This window comes from Ictalurus furcatus, chromosome 9, assembly GCF_023375685.1.
Source record: "Ictalurus furcatus strain D&B chromosome 9, Billie_1.0, whole genome shotgun sequence".
In the NCBI taxonomy this organism is placed as follows: domain Eukaryota; kingdom Metazoa; phylum Chordata; class Actinopteri; order Siluriformes; family Ictaluridae; genus Ictalurus; species Ictalurus furcatus.
In genome coordinates this window covers 5,629,477-5,650,000 of record NC_071263.1, presented here as the reverse complement: position 1 = coordinate 5,650,000, position 20,524 = coordinate 5,629,477, and the positions used below count along the sequence as shown (strand labels likewise).

Sequence of the window (20,524 nt, the reverse complement as noted above, 5' to 3'; positions counted from 1 at the left end):
TCTGCTTCACTCTCACTCTTTTCGCCTATCAGTCTCTCACTTTCTCTTTCCCCTCTCTCTCTCTCTCTGCTTCACTCTCACTCTTTTCGCCTATCAGTCTCTCACTTTCTCTTCCCCCCCCTCTCTCTGCTTCACTCTCACTCTTTTCGCCTATCAGTCTCTCACTTTCTCTTTCCCCTCTCTCTCTCTCTCTCTCTCTGCTTCACCCTCACTCTTTTCGCCTATCAGTCTCTCACTTTCTCTTTCCCCTCTCTCTCTCTCTCTCTCTCTGCTTCACTCTCACTCTTTTCGCCTATCAGTCTCTCACTTTCTCTTTCCCCTCTCTCTCTCTCTCTGCTTCACTCTCACTCTTTTCGCCTATCAGTCTCTCACTTTCTCTTCCCCCCCCCTCTCTCTGCTTCACTCTCACTCTTTTCGCCTATCAGTCTCTCACTTTCTCTTTCCCCCTCTCTCTCTCTCTGCTTCACTCTCACTCTTTTCGCCTATCAGTCTCTCACTTTCTCTTCCCCCCCCTCTCTCTCTCTCTGCTTCACTCTCACTCTTTTCACCTATCAGTCTCTCACTTTCTCTTTCCCTCTCCCCCCCACCTCTCTCTCTCTGCTTCACTCTCACTCTTTTCACCTATCAGTCTCTCACTTTCTCTTTCCCTCTCCCCCCCACCTCTCTCTCTCTGCTTCACTCTCACTCTTTTCGCCTATCAGTCTCTCATTTTCTCTTCCCCCTCTCTCTCTCTCTTTCTCTCTCTCTCTCTGCTTCACTCTCACTCTTTTCGCCTATCAGTCTCTCACTTTCCTGCGACTTTATAGACCTGAGAAGAATCCATCTTTTACAAGCCGACTGGCTTTTTAAAACCCTCGTTTAGAAGTGGGCTTCCTTAATTAAAAAGACCTTTGTGTGGTCCTGCAAGCCCGCCTGGTTTATTTGTCCTCCTTTGTCTCCTGTGTTAAAACTCTCTCCTCCGCCTTGTCCACGTAAACTCTCCCTTTTTTTCCCCTCTGCATAACACCTTCGTCTTGTTGCTGTTGTGTCTGTCTGGATAAAGCCCTTTAACACGATGAAAATAGAGGGACGGTTGTGTTTGTAGATGTGTGTTGGGTGTGACATCGTATATGTGTGTGTGTGTGTGTGTGTGTGTGTGTCACCATTCCTTGTTAATGTAGTTTGTGGTTAATCTTGAACCACTGTTAAATTGTCCATCTGAGTTTTCCTGCTCCCTAGTCAGCTGTACTGTCTGTGTGTGTGTGTGTGTGTGTGTGTGTGTGTGTGTGTGTGTGTGTGTGCACTTTGGCTAGTTGTCAGATGGGGATTGCTAATCCACTTTTCCAAGTCTTACAGCCTCCTTTAAGACAGAAGAGATATATCTATTAATTACAGCATTCATTAAGAAAGCCGTCTCCCAGGACTGGATGTGTCTGTGGGTGAGGGGGAGGGAGACAGACGGAAGCTGAGCTAAATGGCTTTGGCAGTATTGAGCGGTGGTAATATGGAGGGGCTTTCTCTTTTGTTGGCTTTCAAGGGTCTTTTCTTTTATGTGTGTATGTGTGTGTGTGTGTGTGTGTGTGTGTGTGTGCATGAGGGAGAGAGAGAGAGAGAGAGAGAGAACAGGTGTGCCACTCACCGCTCATTGTGTATTTGTTCATCAGTCTCTGTTAGTGTGTGTGTGTGTGTGTGCGTGTGTGTGTGTGAGACTTGCCGTTAGTGAGGATGATGAAGCTGCAGTTGCCCTCCACTCTGATCACATTCATGTAGAACAAGTTGATATTGACTGCGGGATGAGTGATGGAGGCCGGCTCCAGGCAGTGTCGCTCTCCATCTCTACATTGCTGCACGCTTTTCTTTTTTTTCTTCCTTTCTTTCTTTCTGCAGAGCCGGATAATCTGTCATGCTGCATTTTGATCAAGTCTAGCCTCTTTATTTAATAGCAGGATCCTTTCATTTTTATCACTTTATTGTGTGCAGAACTGGTGTTATTTATGCGTGTCGAGCCATAATATATGGCGTCATTGTGCTTTAATACATTATTGCAGTCTTTCGATTTATAAAGCAGGGGTTTGACAGGATTGGCATGCAACTGTCATATGAAATGTAGTATATATGAAACATTTATAAACTGTTACAATATGGAAAGTGAAGAATTAATGATTAAAAATCCAATTCCTTTTTAGGTTTTGTTAGTTTATAGAAATTTTTCCATCATATTTTATCTTCTAAAATTAGAACATGAGAAATACCTGTAATAACTTCAGAACCATCCAGTTCTTTAGTATTTATAGTTAAAGTTGTGGCTTGTTAGCATTGTGTGATTCTGTGTGTTTGTGTGTGTGTGTGTGTGTGTGTGTGTGTTAATGTTGCCATGTAGATAAACTCAGCTTGAAGCTTTAGCGAGGTCCATGGGACTTTCTCCTCTCTCTTATTATGCTTCCTCATAGAGAGGTCATTAACACTGGGAGGAAAGAATAAGGTTTGTTTTGTAAAAACACAGTCACAGAGATCTCTCAGTAGCTTCAGTTTGCTGAAGAGACAGAAGAACTATGCTAGAACGACCTGTTTCAGACCCTTGAGCTTTTTCCTCCCTTTGTTTATTTCTTCCGTTTTTTTTCTCTGACTATATTCTGCGCCTCGTCGCTTATTCGGAAGACATGATAGAAATGTTTTATTTCCTTTCGAAGGCTTTGTTTTATGGTTGGTAGGCTTGCTGCGATAGTCTGTGTTCCCGGTGTTACACGGTGTTCAGCTGCACACCGATAACATCACTTGCCGACCGCGGCACCGCACCCACTGTCATATTGCTTTTTTAGAATTATTTAAAAAATCATTATAATAAAAATCATTTAGTTAAGTTAGAGAAGGGACACTACCATTTAAAACTGAGCGTGTCTGCTCAATTCAGCATGAGCCGAAGGAGTCAGCAGGAGTCAGATTTCATTTAGCACGACGAGAGTGAAGCGAGCTGACTGACAAGATGATGGCGGAAAAGTTCGTTTCAAAGCAACATGTAAAAGCACCTATTTGGCAATATTTTGGATTTAAGCCCAATGTTAATAGGGAACGTGCACCATTTAAAGAATTGCCGCCCCTGAATTGACACTAATTTGAAAGCGAAGGTGAAATGTGCATGGCTGCACGGGCATTCATAAGCGATATAAAAGCGAGGGGGGAAAGAGGTGATCGTGGTGATACTGGTATTACCGTTGGGAAAATTTCCTCACTGTCACTTCCTCGCAACACCAGGGTTGGGGGTTCAAATCTCACCACTTGCATGCTCTCCACATGCTTCGGGGGGTTCTTCTGGGTACTCCGGTTTCCTCCCCCAGTCCAAAGACATGTGTTGTAGGCTGATTTGCATCTCTAAATTGTCTGAAGTGTGTGAATGTGTGTGTAATTGTGCCCTGCGATGGGTGCTCACCCCATTCAGAGTGTCCCCCACCCTGTGTACCCTGGGATAGGCTCCAGGCTCCACTGTAGCCCTGTGTAGGATAAGCCGTATGATAAATGGATGGATGGATGGATGGATGGATGGATGGATGGGCTTTGTTTCGTCTTATACATTTGTTTTGCTTTGTTTTGTGTCTTAAACAGGCTGCTTTGCAGAATGTCCAGCAAGGACCGCCACATTGAGTCCAACTGTCCCTCATACATCAAGACGGAACCCTCTAGCCCAGCCTCGCTGACTGACAGTGTCAACCACCACAGCCCCGGCGGCTCATCAGACGCCAGTGGCAGCTACAGTTCAGCAATGAACGGCCACCAGAACGGCTTGGACTCGCCCACGCTGTATGGTCCAGGAGGCACGCTGGGCCCCAACGGCACCGGCGCAAAGCGTTACGAAGACTGCTCCAGCACCATCGGCGAGGATTCACAGATCAAGTGTGAATACATGCTCAACTCCATGCCCAAGCGCCTGTGCCTGGTCTGCGGTGACATTGCGTCAGGTTACCACTATGGTGTGGCCTCATGTGAAGCCTGCAAGGCCTTCTTCAAAAGAACCATTCAAGGTTGGTTTACAACCTCCCTCTGCCTTTGTCGGGGTTTTTTTTTGTGTGTGTGAAAGTTGGTCTTGACCTAAATGAATTTTGGGACAAGGTTGCTTAAGGGAACTGGGAATAGGAAACTAGAGTCATCACATTGATTTAGCTACATTAATTACATTAGGTGAGGTGAGGTGAGGTAAGGTGAGAAGTTTTCATGGTACAGTGTGGTATTACAAGTAGAGCTCAGCTTCACTCCAGTAAACCCGTACTTAAATGTGAAATATTTCATCACACAGCATAAAAAAACCCATCCCTTTAATTTGTAATATATAACATGAGTAGATCTGGCTTAATCGAGTGCATTTCATGTATGTAAGCACCACAAGCATAGAGCAATCAGTCCAGTCGAAAACGTACATTTGTGAACAAGTGGGTCAGATATTTTGCTTGGCCCGACTACGAGCCAGACCCTCTGATGCTGGGAATTTGACATATTGGTATGTTTCATCCCATTAGCCAATGAAACTCTCAGTAATTTCCAGACCCACTTCATCCAGCTGGGTGTTTATTGACTTCCAGGCTGGCTGGTTTTGGAGAGGGGGTTGAGGTGAAGTGGGGGGGGTGGAGAGCAAAAGAGCTTGAGGAGCTGGGACTAGGTTGGAGGTTGATGGGTGGGGATGGAGTGATGGCAGGGCCACTGTGGCCACTCAGAGCCTCTGGCAGCTGGTGTAAAGGTGGCACCTCTCCAATGCCATCTGACAACCTGTATCTATCACTTCCCAATTGAGCCACTCAAGTCTGAGAGAGAGAGAGAGAGAGAGAGAGAGAGAGAGAGAATGTGACAAACATTGGCCTTCCTGCACGGGAAGACTTTTCTCAGTTCTATCTTCTTATACAGCCATGGGAGAGACGATGGCATATGGTCACTCTAGGGCCACGGTTTAGACAGTGATTAACTCGATTGGCGGTTTTTGTCTTAGATTGATGAGTGATGGGAATGTGGTGTGTGCTATGAAGACAAGCAGAGTACCCAGGACAGCAGTATGGTAACACAGCTGAAACCTCTCTACCCAGCTTGAGTGATCGACAGCGGACATTGTGCTAATCGACTGCCACTAGCAAATCATGTTGGGGTGTTTCAGTGGCTCATGGCTCTCTGGAAAACACACACACACACACACAAACACAGTCTTACATTATTTGGTCCACATGAGTCCCCGAAATGTAAACATGCACCTCTCATCCCTCACATACACACACACACACTTCCCACACACATATGCAGCCTCGTGTACACATGGTGGGCCAGATCTGAAGATCCTAATGGGACCTGGTGATTACCTGATTAATGAGAATTGGGCTTTAGTCTAATGGACATGCATACTTTAAATACTGTTTCCTGTTGAATTAGCAGTCTTGAGTGTTCAGTCCTCCTGGCCGCTAATGTGCTTTTTAATGAGGAAACATCAGTTCACAGAAGAGAAGTCAATACAAATCAGTGTTTACAAAGTCTGATTAACTCTGAAATATTTCATCAGTGAGAAGGTCCCAGGCGGGACACATGTTAATTACGTGTGTGTGTGTGTGTGTGTGTGTGTGTGTGTGTGTGTGTGTGTGTGTTGGAGACAGTGACAGTGATAATGTAATATTCATACAGTATATGCTGTAATATATCGCAGGCAATACCTTTCAGGAATTTTTTTTTTCTAGATGTTAAAATGGCTTTTAACATAAAATCACATTGGCTCAGAAATATTCACTTATTGATTGAACACACTTTTCTTTACTTTGTTGCTGGTGCATCAGGCTTATTATTATTGTTATTCTCAATGATTTGCAATTAATTCCTATTTCTTATTATTTCGTAAAAACACTCGATGCTTGAGTAAGGTTGGTTTTGCCAGATGTACATTAAACATTGCAAATTGATGAAGATGAATTTTCTGCCAATGAAGCTTCTCTCAGAATCTAATCCTCTCTATCGTTCCCTATCACACACTCTTTAATGAGGGATTTCGAACGGTTTTTGTGTAGCACGACTAATAATGTTAAGAAATGTTACGATATCAGAACCGATTTACATCAGGATCCTTATCAGACCTGGATTAGCTAGATGAGCTGGATGATGGATGCTAGCTGTTCCTGTAACAGTGTTCAACAGCAAGATTTTCATTCATCTCATACTCTCTTCTTTGTTCTCTTTTCTTTCTTTAATTCTGCTAGGCAATATTGAGTACAGCTGTCCCGCCACCAACGAATGCGAGATCACCAAGCGCAGACGGAAGTCCTGCCAAGCTTGCCGCTTTATGAAGTGTCTCACCGTCGGAATGATGCGGGAAGGTAAGAAAAAAAGAGAAGAGAAAAACAAAAACAGGAAGAATGGGTAAATAAAAAAACCAAAATGAAACAGTGGAAGGGAAAACCACTATTATATTGCTGTTTTCCTTTAGAGCTCAGAGGAAGGAAAACTGTTCTTGTAAACGAGAAAGAAAGTGGAACAGGTCTAAGAGTCAAGGTTGAAAGTGAAGCACCTCGCAGCATCATGCCCTCCAGGCCCACCTTGTCAGCCAGACGGCGGTGTTGGCCTTGGCCCCCCTTCGGCCCACTAACAAGCATGCTTCTTATTTAGAGAGCCGGCCTCCGAGGCATATTCTTTAGAGGTCTACTGAGCAGACAAGCAGTTATTTGGAGCTGGCTGCTCTCCTGTGGAAACAGCGGCTGGGGCTTTCTCCGAAAACACACACTCTGACATTGGGAGGTCTATCACCTATGTGCTAAAAAACTCTCTGCTGATACCTTGCGCTGCACACTCCATATATCAGTGTAAAAAGAAAAGCACAGATATTGCACTCCATTGCTGCACAAGGCTTTTTTTTTGCTCTGTCGTCTCTCTCTTGTACCATGTGCTCCTAAAGGACTGCAATCATATGTGGGCTGAGGGGAGATGAGAAAAACTGTGAGTGTGAGGCTATGCTTCTGTCACTCACAACACAGGACCTCTTCAGGTGTGTGAAGGTGCTGACAGGCCTGATAGTCTCATTGTGGGGCCACAGGCATGCGAAAGAGTGTGTGTGTGTGTGTGTATGCAAACATCCACTCTGTTTAAGTCATGATTAGGTGGACTGCAACTTATGCAAAGAGACACAGACACACATACAGGCCTGCAGCAAGCTTGCCTCACATAGACCGTAGCGGTCAGCTCGCATTATACCAAAACAACCCAGTTGGAGACTAACAGCAGGCACACACACCCCACAGGTACATTCTGGAGGATGTGGGCATCTGTGTGCACATGTGTGCATTCCTCCACACATTTGTCTCTGTACACATGATTTGAATGGTGGTTGGGAAAAGCATGCTCCTTTGTCAATGTTATATGTGTGAAATGTTTCTCTTTCACATCCATACACACATGCGCACCCTAAACAAATCTCATTCAGCACTACTGTTGCCCCGCGCAGGCCGATTTGCCTATGCGACTGGTGCTGGTGACAGGTAGGTAATTGATACGTAGGGGCCCGTTTTCAGAAGGCTCTGAAGGATGTAGCTGCATGTTTGATATGGCACCTACCCCCATGAGCACACAGACAAATAGCAGCCTTTTGTTCTCGCTCCTAGCCACCTATACACACATATATCAAAATGGCACGCTATGGCACGGCCATTTGTTGTAAAGTGCTTGAATTTAATACTGAGGTCTCTCCTTACATATGAAGAAGGGTCATTTGGTGAAATTGATTCATCAGTTTAGAAGAAAAAAAAAATGTTCACAAGAAAGCTAAACAAATGCCCAATTCGAATTCACAGCTGTTCATGCGAATCATTTGTATACGCTTTATCCCGAAAAGCCTGGATTTCTGTAATATTTGTGTTCTCTTCTCACGTTTGGCCATTAGCGTAAACCATGCCATGTTCACTTTGAGGGTAGCTTAGCACATAGCTCAGTGCTCTCATCTCAGGCGGGTGGAGGTTTGTCAGAAGTCGCTAATTATGGGTGGCTACCTGTGGTGAGTCGATGTGTCAGGGGCTGTAGTGAGGAAGGAATATCTGCCGTAGGGGAAGATGAGTCTGAAATTAGCCCTGTCACCCCAAGGGAAAGATGTAGGGGTCGGGGAAGGATCACTAATCCAGATCAAAAAGGATCCCTCACATGGTTGTGATGAAATCCCTACTCTTACCGGAGTAAATCCTGTGCCGATCACCCAGCCTGAGCTAGCAAATGAAACGAAACACGATCATACATATGCGCAGAGAGACGGCTCGAAACTCGCTTCAGCGTCCACACGCTGGCGGCAAGTTACAGACCTCTCACAAGCACTTACACATCTACACACATACACAGACATACTTTCTAGCTCCAAGGAAATTGCTGCCTGACTACCTCACAGTCTGACCCTGGGGGGCTAGCCACCTGCTGTGCAGCTACCTCCAGCCACCCAGCTGTAAAATTACATCCACGGGCACGTCGAGAGGCCGAAACATGCCCGAGAGCCTCGGGAAGAACTGTCGTTTTCCTGCTGTATGCTAATGCTAAACCATGATGCTAAAGAGCAAGCCACGGTGGACAGCTGTATTGCAGAACAGCAAACACTTAGAGAGGTGTAGCCGACAAGCTCAAAATATCTTACTGTTCCAAACAGAAACGCAGGCAGCAGCGTTGACAAAAGACTAACACACATACAACGAGAGCAAAAAGCTTCATTTATGACTGCACACAAGCGTGGTGCACTCCCCAGGGGTGTACAGCTGAGCGTCTGCTTCTCCCTCTAGAATAGGTGTGCAGGAAAGGCGACGTTTATGATGCATCCTTCATGTCCATGCCCATAGACGGATGTGTTCCACCAAAGAAAGCTTAATGTATCCCTTTTCTCTCGCTCTCTTTCTGAATAATGCTCCTCACCTGCAACTGCCACTGCACTACACTACTTAAACGCATCTTCTGCATACATGCTACCACCACCATTACTACCGCACACTTGCCTGTATATTCCTGGGTATTTCTCAAAAGCTTCTAACTTACGTTCATTTATCACTTCCCCTTTGGGAAAACACTACATTCCTCATGATATAGAACCGACATTACCTCCCTCGTCTCTCTCTCTCTCTCTTTCTCTCTCTCTCTCTCTCTCTCTCTCTCTCTCTCTCTGTTGTATGCAAACCTACCTTTCCATTCCCAGCAGGGATAGAAAGAGAGAACGAGTCTCAGCCTGGCAGTGATGGGATGCACGGTCCGAATATGTAACATCTAATTCCTGCAGAAGGCAATTAGAGACTCATCCAATTATTTGACCGTGTTATAGCAAGTTGCTGTCCTAATGAACGCCTCAGTTTGGGAGTCTGACAGCACCAGTTCTCTCAGCTAGACCTTCTCTCTGGGGAGGAGGACTGCCGAGGAAGCAAAGCAGCCAGACCTGGCTTTATATATGAATGAGGCTATCGCTTCTCTCACTTCACACACGTTCATGCGAAAATATAAACAGAGCCTGTGGCTGTGCATGAATGAGAGAGATGCATTATCACATACACTTCATTCCTTTTCAAAAGACAGTATCTTTGAGTGACATTTTTGGCAAGCTAGCCATCAGGCAACACGCTTATTGTTATGATCATGATCAAAGATCTGCGAGATGTTGACACATATAATGTTTAGATGTGCAGATTCTCTTCTGTTGTTTATCCGTGACTTTATTGCCTATTGTACAGCACACAGTGTGGTTTCTTCAATTTGGGTTTTAGAAATATGTGAGGAATTTTTGAAGTCAATAGTGGTGACGGCACAGATGGGGCATCGTAGCACAGGGTTCTGGGATAGTTCGCTGTTTTCGTCCCACTGTCCAAAAACATGGGCAACTGTTGCTCAGGTGGTAGAGCCGGTTGTCCACTAATCGTAGGGTTGGCGGTTCGATTCCAGACTCACATGACTACACCTGCCCAAGTGTCCTTGGACAAGACACTGAACTCCAAGTTGCTCCCGTTGGCAAGTTAGTACCTTGAATGGCAGCTCTGCTACCATTGGTGTATGAGTGTGTGTGAATGGGTGAATGAGACAGTGTAAAGCACTTTGGATAAAAGCGCTATATACGTGCAGACCATTTAGGTAGGCAGATTGTCTACGCTAAATTGTCCTTAGGTGTGAATAGGTGTGTGAATGTTGCCCTGTGACGGACTGGTGTCCCATTTGGGGTCCCATTCCCACCTTGCACCCAGTGTTACCAGGATTGGTTTTGAATCCACTGTGACCCTGATCAGGGTGAAGCATTAAGTGAAGATCAGTGAATGAATATACACTATATGGCCAAATGTTTGTTTACACCAGACCAATCACATCCATACAGTATGTGCTTGTTAACCATCCCATTCCAGATGTGGTCCCACTTTGCTGTTATAATAACCTCCACTCTTCAGGGAAGACTTTCCAGTAGATTTTGGAGTGTGGCTGTGGGGATTTGCCCATTCAGCCACAAGCGCATTAGTGAGGATATATACTGATGTTGGGTGAGTAGACATGAGTTCCAATTCATCCCAGAGGTGTTCAGTGAGGTTGAAGACAGGGTTCTTTGCTTTGTTCACAGGAACATTGTCATTTGGGCATCAACATTTGAGCATGATTGCCAGATGTCACATACTTTTGGCCAAATACTGTATCTCCATTTGTGTAGCAATGTAACATCATGGATGAAGATTCAGTCTTAGAAAGAAGAGATCCTCATGGGTTCTTTGGATAGATAAGGGTTTTTTCATGTCCTATAGTAGTTCTACCCCTCTGATAGGGAAACACCTTTAAAGGTTCCATCATATTGGTTTATTAGTTTTCTGTTCCATTACTTGAACTTGCTTGACTTGGCACTGTCAACAGGTTGGGACAAGATGTGACAGAAAATAAGACTATAAGCTCAGTCAAATGGGTCAGGACTAAGATTGTGTTTAGATTCTTTCCCCTCAAACTTTTATTACTCTACATCTCTCTGTGGTACAAAGCGTTTAGCTCTAATGGTGATGACTTAGAGCTGTCACACTTAAGTCATCCCAGGTGTCTCTTGGAGGGAGAATTTTGTGTGAGGGAGGGGAGTAAGAAGGACAGAGACACAGGCCTGTCTCATCAGGAGTCCCACAGAGTGCATCTGTCTCACCTCCACCCTCTTCTTCTCCCGTTCCGGGTTCCCACACCATCCCTGCATCTAATCTCTTCCTGCCTCTTCTTGCTCTCTATCCGTTTCTCATGCTCATACACACTGTCCCTTCCACCACTAGCTGTCTCCCGCTCTTGTGCTCTTCTCTCCCTCTGACGGAGGGCATAAATCATTGTGCTGTCAGCAGCAAAGCTTGCTAGATTATGCAATGCCGCTATTCAATTCATTTAGAGCCTGAAGAGAGGACCCGTGTGAGACCACTATCCACCCAGCACACTTCCCCACCTCTGCTTCCCCAAAATAGAGAGCGTCTGTCTTAAAGAGGGCTCTCTGGGGAGTGATATCATTATGCAGTCATTCTATCTCTTTTTCTCACTCTCTGTCTCTCACACGCTCCCTTTCTTGCTCTAGTTTGTCCTACTTTTATTCCTGTGTTCCAGCTCTTCTGGCTACATTTCTATCTTTCGTTTTTATTTAGTTGTGTTTTTCATACACTTTGTTATCCTTTATATTCCACATTTCATAGCAATTCAAATTGATATCTTCTTGTTATACTCCCAAAATAGTGCTAACTCTTTGCTTGAGATCATGTGAATGGAGTCTACAAATGCAACTAAATGATTATATAGACTAATAGCGACATAGAATGCCACAAACACACAGTACATCCCAGCACATACACTACATTATCCACTACGTATACAGTACGCTTTAGCCTGATCCTCCATCTGAAACTAAGAATTTGGTGAAACTCGAGAGCGTATGAAAATATGCCTCATGCAGATGTCTTTTTGCCATTTTAAATATCCCCTCTGGCACTGTATAAAACCGCACACATAATTAAGACACTATTACTTAATTGCTGAGAGGGTTTTTTTTGTTTTTTTTTAAAAGAAAGGTCAACCTTCTGCATTTTGGTTCAGCAGATCTCCTCCCCCTCTCTCTCCTTTCAACCCCTCTTCCTCCCGATCTCATTGGTTTATCATTTTGTGCTGCCAATTCCCACCCATCAGCCAGTTCTTTGCTATGATAGGACAGTTACCAGCAGAGGATGGTGAAGGCAAAAACAGGCTTCCTCCGAGACAATTGAAGCCAGCCAACTGCATCTTTTCTGAACTGTTGCGTAACAGACTCAGAGCACTTCCATTTTCCGCATACACTAGAAAAGCCCACTTCCACTGTCCTCTTCCACTGTCTGCCGTCTTCCATATACATTTTCTCCCCATAGGTATGTGGAAGAGGGTAGAGAGCACTTTCCTCTGAGTGTCTTACACAGTTCGCTAGTGTCAACAGGGAGGACAGCGTATGCCATCCTTCCCTTCCAGAGCCTGGTCAATTTTGCTCCACTGACTTTCCTGTTATGCACTTAGTGCTTTTCTTGATCATGATCTTCAAAAAAACAGGCAAAGCGACAGCAAGAGGTCTTTCCCCTCATTACCACCAGACCCAGAGTGTAAGAATCAACAGTCTTGTAATTGACCTCATGTTCAAAGTGGTTTTATTTCAGTCAAATGCCATTGTCCTCCTAAAGCATGAACATCTAATGGAAAGACATCATTTCCCAAATACCATTTTTCTTGACAGTTTGGCAAATTGATAGTGCGCCATAGTGTCATAGACATATCCAGGAGATATCTTCCTGCCAGTGGTCTCAGCAGACCACAATAAATGCATGTAGTGTGGTGTATGCATTGTCAAACCTCCTAGAAGCCCTAAGCTCCTGTATGCTTGGGAGATCTTGAATGGCTTCCAACTAGATCCTCAGCATTTCTGTGTATACTCACTGTCTCTCTCCTCCCTGAAGATGGTGAGGCTTACGCAATGACATTGTTTAGCACCTGCTCATCTTTAGCTCCTGTACAGATATCCACTGTTGCACAGGTGCAGTAGCCTGGCCGCCTGTCCGTCATTACAATGCAACGGTACATCCGCAACGTCAGCAAACAAGACGTGACCTGTGTCCTACCAGATACTTTGCACAATCCAGGTTCACCCTGCCTGGATTTGCCTATGCTAGTCACCTTCTTCTGCTTTGTTTTGGTAATTTGTGAGCAATTTTCTTACTGGGCTCCACTTGGGCGTGAAGGTACCAACCAGACAAGGCTCTCCTGCATGTCCGGTTCTGCACTGCTGCCTACAGACGCCGACTCTTTGCATAGTGGGGGCCCACGCTGGGTCCCACAGACTGCACTTTTCCAGCTGGATGGTCTGATTTGGTTGCAAGGGGGGCGCGGTGGTGCTTTTGGCAGTGGGCAGCCCGTGTAAACAGCTGGCGCCCGAAGCCTTGTCCCTATTCCTCTGCGTCCAGATCATCACTGACGACCACTACATGACCTGATTGCAGCCTTCTGCTGTGTGGCGCAGCCCAAAAAGTGCTTGCCTTCTGTTCAACTTATCTTCTCGCGAAGCACCACGCAGTCGATATACACACAAATAAACTCGTGCGCGCACACACACACACACACACACACAATCTCTTTATGCACATGATATCATCACACACCTCATCAATCTTTGTGTGGACCTGAGTGACTGAGGAAAAGATGGCAGATGTGAAAGGCATAGGAGGAAGTTGGAGTGGCAAGCTGCTCTAGCAGAGGCCCTGGGGGGTGGAGGGCTGTGCAGGCTAAATTTGGCTCAGTGTGGACCTGCTGGTTTTGAGAGGCTAGATAATAGCAATCTGGGAATGGCAGGGGCTGGCTGGCAAACAGGCAACACAGAGGCACAGCATTCCTGCAGTTAAGACAACACATATACAGAACCTATTATTAGATCTTAATCATAAGTGCTTAGAACAAAATATTTCAAATCATCATCATAGAACACTGACACATTATTAGCATTATTAGCATTATCAGCTACAATATTAATAAACCTTTATAAGCTCCTCACAAGCATGCAAACCAAACACTACCAGGAGTTGTGTAATTTGTAGTTAAATAGGTCATGGGCATTAAACAAAGCATTATAAATGCATTTCTATTCAGAGTTACTTCTCCATAAGGCACATCATTGGGCACCTGCTAATTTCTCATCCAAAAATAGTATCGTAACGACGTGTTAAATTGGTTACAGGGCATTCATCAATCAGCTATAGGTCCACTGATAATTCCGCTTCCGACACAGGATATCTATTTTCTCATGTTCCACTTTTACTGTAAACAGATAAATCCTGGTTTTATAGAAATATGATTATTTATATGATTTTTTTTTTTTCTTGGTAAAGCAGACGGGCAATTTTATACAGAACATGAAACTCCTAAGTGTAACTGAACCATGACCCATATCACACACTTAAACACACCCCATACACACTCAGAGTGGTACCGTAGCCTGATGTACACCTGTCATCAAGCACAAAGGCACCTACAGTCCAGAGGCTGACTGACAGGTGTTTTTTTTTCAAAGAAAGAATTTCAGAAGTGACTCTTACATTATTATACATTATACTATACATCTTATTCATTATTATCATCAGAGGAAATATCCCTTTAAGCCCAGGAACCTAAACAGGGCTAGCAATGACGACTGAGTCATAAATAAAGTGTAATTGTAATCAGGCAGGAACCGATGTAGTAGTACAAAAGGTATAAAAGGTTGAGCAAACACACAGGGCGCAGAACGACAGTAATTACCTGCTTCTCTCCCACAGCCAGGTCTGTAGGAGCCTGCAGGTGCACTGTTCATAACCCCATCAGCCTTCGACCTGCTTCATATTAACCAGAGTGGCCCACCCCCTAGCACCATTGCATTCTCTTCATCCCTCCCTCCTCCGTCTCTCACTTACCCTCCAATAGCATCGCCCTCCATTAGCCAGAGAGCCAGCGTCAGCATCACCCAACTGCCTGCTAGCGCTGTACCTGCTGTTCCAAGGCCCATGCCATTACCAATCTCCCAGCTCCTGATAGACTATTACCTGCCACAAAAAGCCGTGCCACTGCTGGCTGGGGAGCATTTATATATATTTTTTTCCCAGAGCTGTTAGGTGCTTACAGAGCTTGTGGTAACTTTCTTGAAAAGTTTGGAACATGAGACAGAAGAGGACTTGGTAGCAGGAATCCTTAAGGAGGTGGGTCTTGTAGTAGTTCAGATATGATATCTCAAAAGAAATGCCCTCCCCTAACTCTAAAAGAGAGACACCCACTCACCCCAACACACACACACTCTTCCCCATGCCATATTGTACTTCCACTGGGGATAATCATTTGCCTCTCTCTGGTATCGTTCAAGCCTTGGTTGGGGGGAGTGTTGGCATGTCAAAAACGATAGAGTGTGTTTGTGTGTGTGACTTCATGGAGGTCAGGTACTGTCCCCACAAGGTCGTTTCTTCCCCAATAATATATTGTAAAATACATATAAAAAGCACCTCCATGTTACCGGCGTTTGTCAGTATGGTCTGTGTGTGCATGATATAGAGAGAGGGGTGGAGGTGTTGGTGGATTAAAAAGTGTAGCTGTAAACAGCATTAGCCTTATGAAAATTGGGTCAAACTAGCTGATTAGCACTAATGTTAATTATTTTAATGGGCCGACTATGCCGACCATGATGGCCCCCTCATCTAAATTCAGATTCATGTCGCCATTGTGCACTACATACACTCGCTGCTTTAAACATTCACAGAAAAACACTAGAGAAAGAGGGAAGATGGAGAGAGGATGAAGGAGAAAGGGAAGCGACGTTGCATCAGCCCTCAATTGCATTGTACTTTGACAGATTGTAGGCTCGCTTTGCAGGGGCAGCACCATCTCATTTGTCCCTGTTTGATGGGGAAGTGTGTCTAGAGGAGGGGAATGCTCTCCATCTCCCCTGTAATCAAATGGCCAGGGGAGGCACGGCACAGGCGCACACAGCACACACTTTACTGATCTGCTCTCTGCCAGTCCAGCGTTAGGCCCAATCACAGCTCAAAGCACTTCCCTCCAAGGCCACGCTGCTTTTAACACCTCACTGTCTCTTGGAGTTTGGGCTGTGCCTCAGATTTTAACCCTATATATATATATATATATATATATATATATATATATATATATATATATATATATATATATATATATATATATATATACACAGTGCATCCAGAAAGTATTCATAGCGCTTCACTTTTCCCACATTTTGTTATATTACAGCCTTATTCCAAAATGGATTAAATTCATTATTTTCCTCAAAATTCTACAAACAATACCCCATAATGACAATGTGAAAGAAGTTTGTTTGAAATCTTTGCAAATTTATTAAAAATAAAAAACAAAAAAAGCACATGTACATAAGTATTCACAGCCTTTGCTCAAACTTTGTTGAAGCACCTTTGGCACCAATTACAGCCTCAAGTCTTTTTGAGAATGACACACCTATTTTTGGCACACCTATTTTTGGGCAGTTTCTCCCATTCTTCTTTGCAGGACGTCTCAAGCTCCATCAGGTTTGATGGGGAGTGTCGGTGCACAGCCATTTTCAGATCTCTCCAGAAATGTTCAATCAGGTTCAAGTCTGGGCTCTGGCTGGACCACTCAAGGACATTCACAGAGTTGTCCTGTAGCCACTCCTTTGTTATCTTGGCTGTGTGCTTAGGGTTGTTGTCCTGTTGGAAGATGAACCTTCACCCCAGTCTGAGGTCCAGAGCGCTCTGGAGCAGGTTTTCATCAACGATGTCTCTGTACATTGCTGCATTCATGTTTCCCTCGATCCTGACTAGTCTCCCTGTTCCTGCCACTGAAAAACATCCCCACAGCATGATGCTGCCACCACCATGCTTCACTGTAGGGATGGTTTTGGCCAGGTGATGAGTGGTGCCTGGTTTCCTCCAGACATGACGCTTGCCATTCAGGCCATCAGACCAGAGAATTTTGTTTCTCATGGTCCGAGAGTCCTTCAGGTGCCTTTTGGCAAACTCCAGGCGGGCTGTCATGTGCCTTTTACTGAGGAGTGGCTTCCGTCTGGCCACTCTACCATACAGGCCTGATTGGTGGAGTGCTGCAGAGATGGCTGTTCTTCTGGAAGGTTCTCCTCTCTCCACAGAGACACGCAGGAGCTCTGTCAGAGTGACCATCGGGTTTTTGGTCACCTCCCTGACTAAGGCCCTTCTTCCCCGATTGCTCAGTTTGGCCGGGCGGCCAGCTCTAGGAAGAGTCCTGGTGGTTCCAAACTTCTTCCATTTACGGATGATGGAGGCCACTGTGCTCATTGGGACCTTCAATGCTGCAGAAATGTTTCTGTACCCTTCCCCAGATCTGTGCCTCGATACAACCCTGTCTCGGAGGTCTACAGACAATTCCTTGGACTTCATGGCTTGCTTTGTGCTCTGACATGCATTGTTAACTGTGGGACCTTATACAGACAGGTGTGTGCCTTTCTAGATCATGTCCAATCAACTGAATTTACCACAGGTGGACTCCAATCAAGTTGTAGAAACATCTCAGGGATGATCAGTGGAAACAGGATGCACCTGAGCTCCATTTTGAGTGTCATGGCAAAGGCTGTGAATACTTATGTACATGTGCTTTTTTTTGTTTTTTATTTTTAATAAATTTGCAAAGATTTCAAACAAACTTCTTTCACACTGTCATTATGTGGTATTGTTTGTAGAATTTTGAGGAAAATAATGAATTTAATCCATTTTGGAATAAGGCTGTAACATGACAAAATGTGGAAAAAGTGAAGCTCTGTGAATACTTTCCGGATGCACTGCATATTATATAAAGTACTGACAGGGTTCATTATTTTATGTCTGAAAAAGGTTTTATGACAATACTTATATGAATATGGATCTTTATATTGGGTCTGAAATAAAATAATTATAGCAATATAATGGAAATAACATTTATAAATACTAATAAGAAGAAGAAGAAAAAGAAGGGGAAGAAGAAGAGCAATAAGCATAGCAAGAAATCTGGGGTGGGAAAGTTCATTGTGCTACTCACGTGATATGGGCCAAAACAATCACACACACACACACACACACACACATAGAAAAAAAACATGGCACTATAGCGCAACCACCAGGTGGACTGGACTCATCTCTTTTTTTCTGAGTAAGAGGACTGACCAAGTTTCACATCTGTGTGACCTATGGTTCAAGAAAAAGAAGAAGAATCCTATTGAAAACAATATGTTTCCGAGTTCTGCGCTTGGACTCCTAATAATAATAATAATAATAATAATAATACATATTAACTTTCTCTTTCTCTCCTCTCCCTTATCTCCCAGGTGGAGCAATGGGCTTTAGACTTTTGGTTGTATTGTTTAAACATATCATCCTGCCAATCAGTCACCTCCAAACCATGATAAGAGAGCTCTTGTATTATTGAGTCGACAATTGGGAGGCTCTGTCGGTCCAAAGATAACACCTGCTTAAAGCGTAGAGGAAGGAAGGAGCCATCCACGGCCGCCTCATATAACTGCCTCAATTACCATAAAACCACTGCTGTAGCCCAGGCAGCGAGAACATCCAGGCACAACCCCGAGTGTGTCTGTGTGTGTGTGTGTGTGTGTGTGTGGGGTGGGGGGTGGGGGTGACTGGGGCAGGAGAAGCCCATAAGATAGCGCCATGTTTCCAATTATGAATCCTAACATTTCAATCATTCACTTGTCATTCCATCACGGCTCAGCGGCGCCCTTAAAATTTCAGTGGCCTGTTCTGATTGGGCTCCGGAATGAAGAATGGGGTTTCATAAAAAGGGCCCGCTATGCCTCAAGGTCTCATAACGGCAGAGCCGAGCCAGGGACGAAGGCTGCTTTCAATGTGTGTGTGTGTGTGTGTGTGTGTGTGTGTGCACGCACCACTGCCCAGGCAGCAAAGAGTCCTGAACGATTCCAGCCACCAGTGTGTGGGTGTGTTGCTCTTCATCTGATTATCGCCTTTGTTTATTTCACCCTGCAACAAAAGCACGGATCTGTCAATTTCTCTTCAAAGTCGATACCTCAGTGTCCAGTGTGCACAATCCAGGGCTGTTTGAAGTGGAGGAAATCCAATGGTGATCCTATCAAACCCCTTCCAGATATCGGCTCTCAGCGATGCTCCTGCGCAGCTAAATGATCGCCGTTCATCACTTTGTCTATTAAGTCGCTTGGGCATTTGACAGCTTGCCATTGACACCACATAGAGGAGCCGACCAGCCGGTGCTGTAGTGTGTGTGCCAATGTATCACACCAAATTTGTCAACATCAGTCAGTACCCAATCACCATATGAGACCTGAAACAGTACTCCATCAGGACAAGAATTTTTTGTTATTCATTTTAAGTGCTTTTTTTAATTAATAAATTTTTTAATGTATGTACAGGGTATTCATATTCCTCTTTCAAAGAAGGAGAGGTAGAGGTTACAGACAGACCTTGACATAATAATTAAAGAAAGAAGATAACTCGGTAACTCTCTGGGGATTTGAAGCCAACAATGAGCACTTTTGCCCTCACATGCTTCTTCGCGCATGCGCTCTTGCTGTATTGTCCTGCCGTATTGTTGCAGCTCGGCCTCTGCGCAGGAACGCGGCGTGACGCCGGTCACATTCCCTTATCCTCCTCCCTGGTCATCTATTAATATATGAAGGCTCATTTGTTAACTGGAACGGTTGCTTTTCTCATTGTGGCCCCTCCTTCTCCTTTTTTTTTTGTGGGCTTTGGAAGTATAATTTTCAATTTTTAATTTGCTTCATTTAGATTAAAATCATTAATCAGGACAGAAAGTGAGTTCATTTTCTGGGAAATAAATGAGCTTGTACAAATGACTCTTTATTAAGGTGTGTGTGCAGATGTGTGTGTAGGGTGCGGTGCGGTGTGGTGTGGTGTGGAGGAGGATTCAGGTAATCAGGACCACTGTGCTATCTTTTATAAAAGAACGCAGGGAGAAAGTGATACTAAAAGTTCATTGATGCACAAAGAGGGTTGCGTTCAGAGCGTAGTGAGCTGTTAAGACCAAAATTTCCGAATAAAGGTCGCAGCCTTTAAAGGGTTGCAGCCGTATTCCGAATACGATGTTTATATGCGTAAAGGCTTCGGAATATTCCTGTGTACATGGTTGTTGTAAGTATGCCTGAGTTGACATGCCTAAATCCCTAGCCTACAGCTAAGCATTTGTTAGCACCCACAATTCCTTGCAGACTGAGCACGTGAATATATCTCCTTTCAATGGATATTCTGAAAAAGTAACAAATTTCTGATTAAAAGTGGTATATTCCAAGGGTGAGAATTTGGAGACTCGGAATATTGTTTTAATCTGAATCGGGAAATCGGATTGCGGCGTTTATAACACGACTCAATACTAATTCTAATATTGCCCAATTCTGATTAATATCGGAATATTGATGTGCATGTAAAAGTAGTCACTGTGATTGACAAGGAAGAGAAAGTATGCCACGTCTCACACCAAATTGCATTCCCTTGGCTCTCAGCCATGGACTCATCAGGATTCAGACTCACCATTTCATTAG

General features: G+C 44.4%; 1 protein-coding gene across 1 annotated transcript in view; it reads left to right on the top strand.

Annotated features, from left to right (window-relative positions):
• The window catches only part of esrrga (estrogen-related receptor gamma a), a 72,988-nt gene that overhangs the window by 20,894 nt on the left and 31,570 nt on the right, over positions 1-20,524 (top strand). Inside the window, exons 3-4 of the mRNA XM_053632094.1 lie at positions 3,580-3,995; positions 6,195-6,311. Of these exons, the coding sequence (XP_053488069.1) occupies positions 3,580-3,995; positions 6,195-6,311 (533 nt within the window). The remainder of the gene's footprint in view (positions 1-3,579; positions 3,996-6,194; positions 6,312-20,524) is intronic.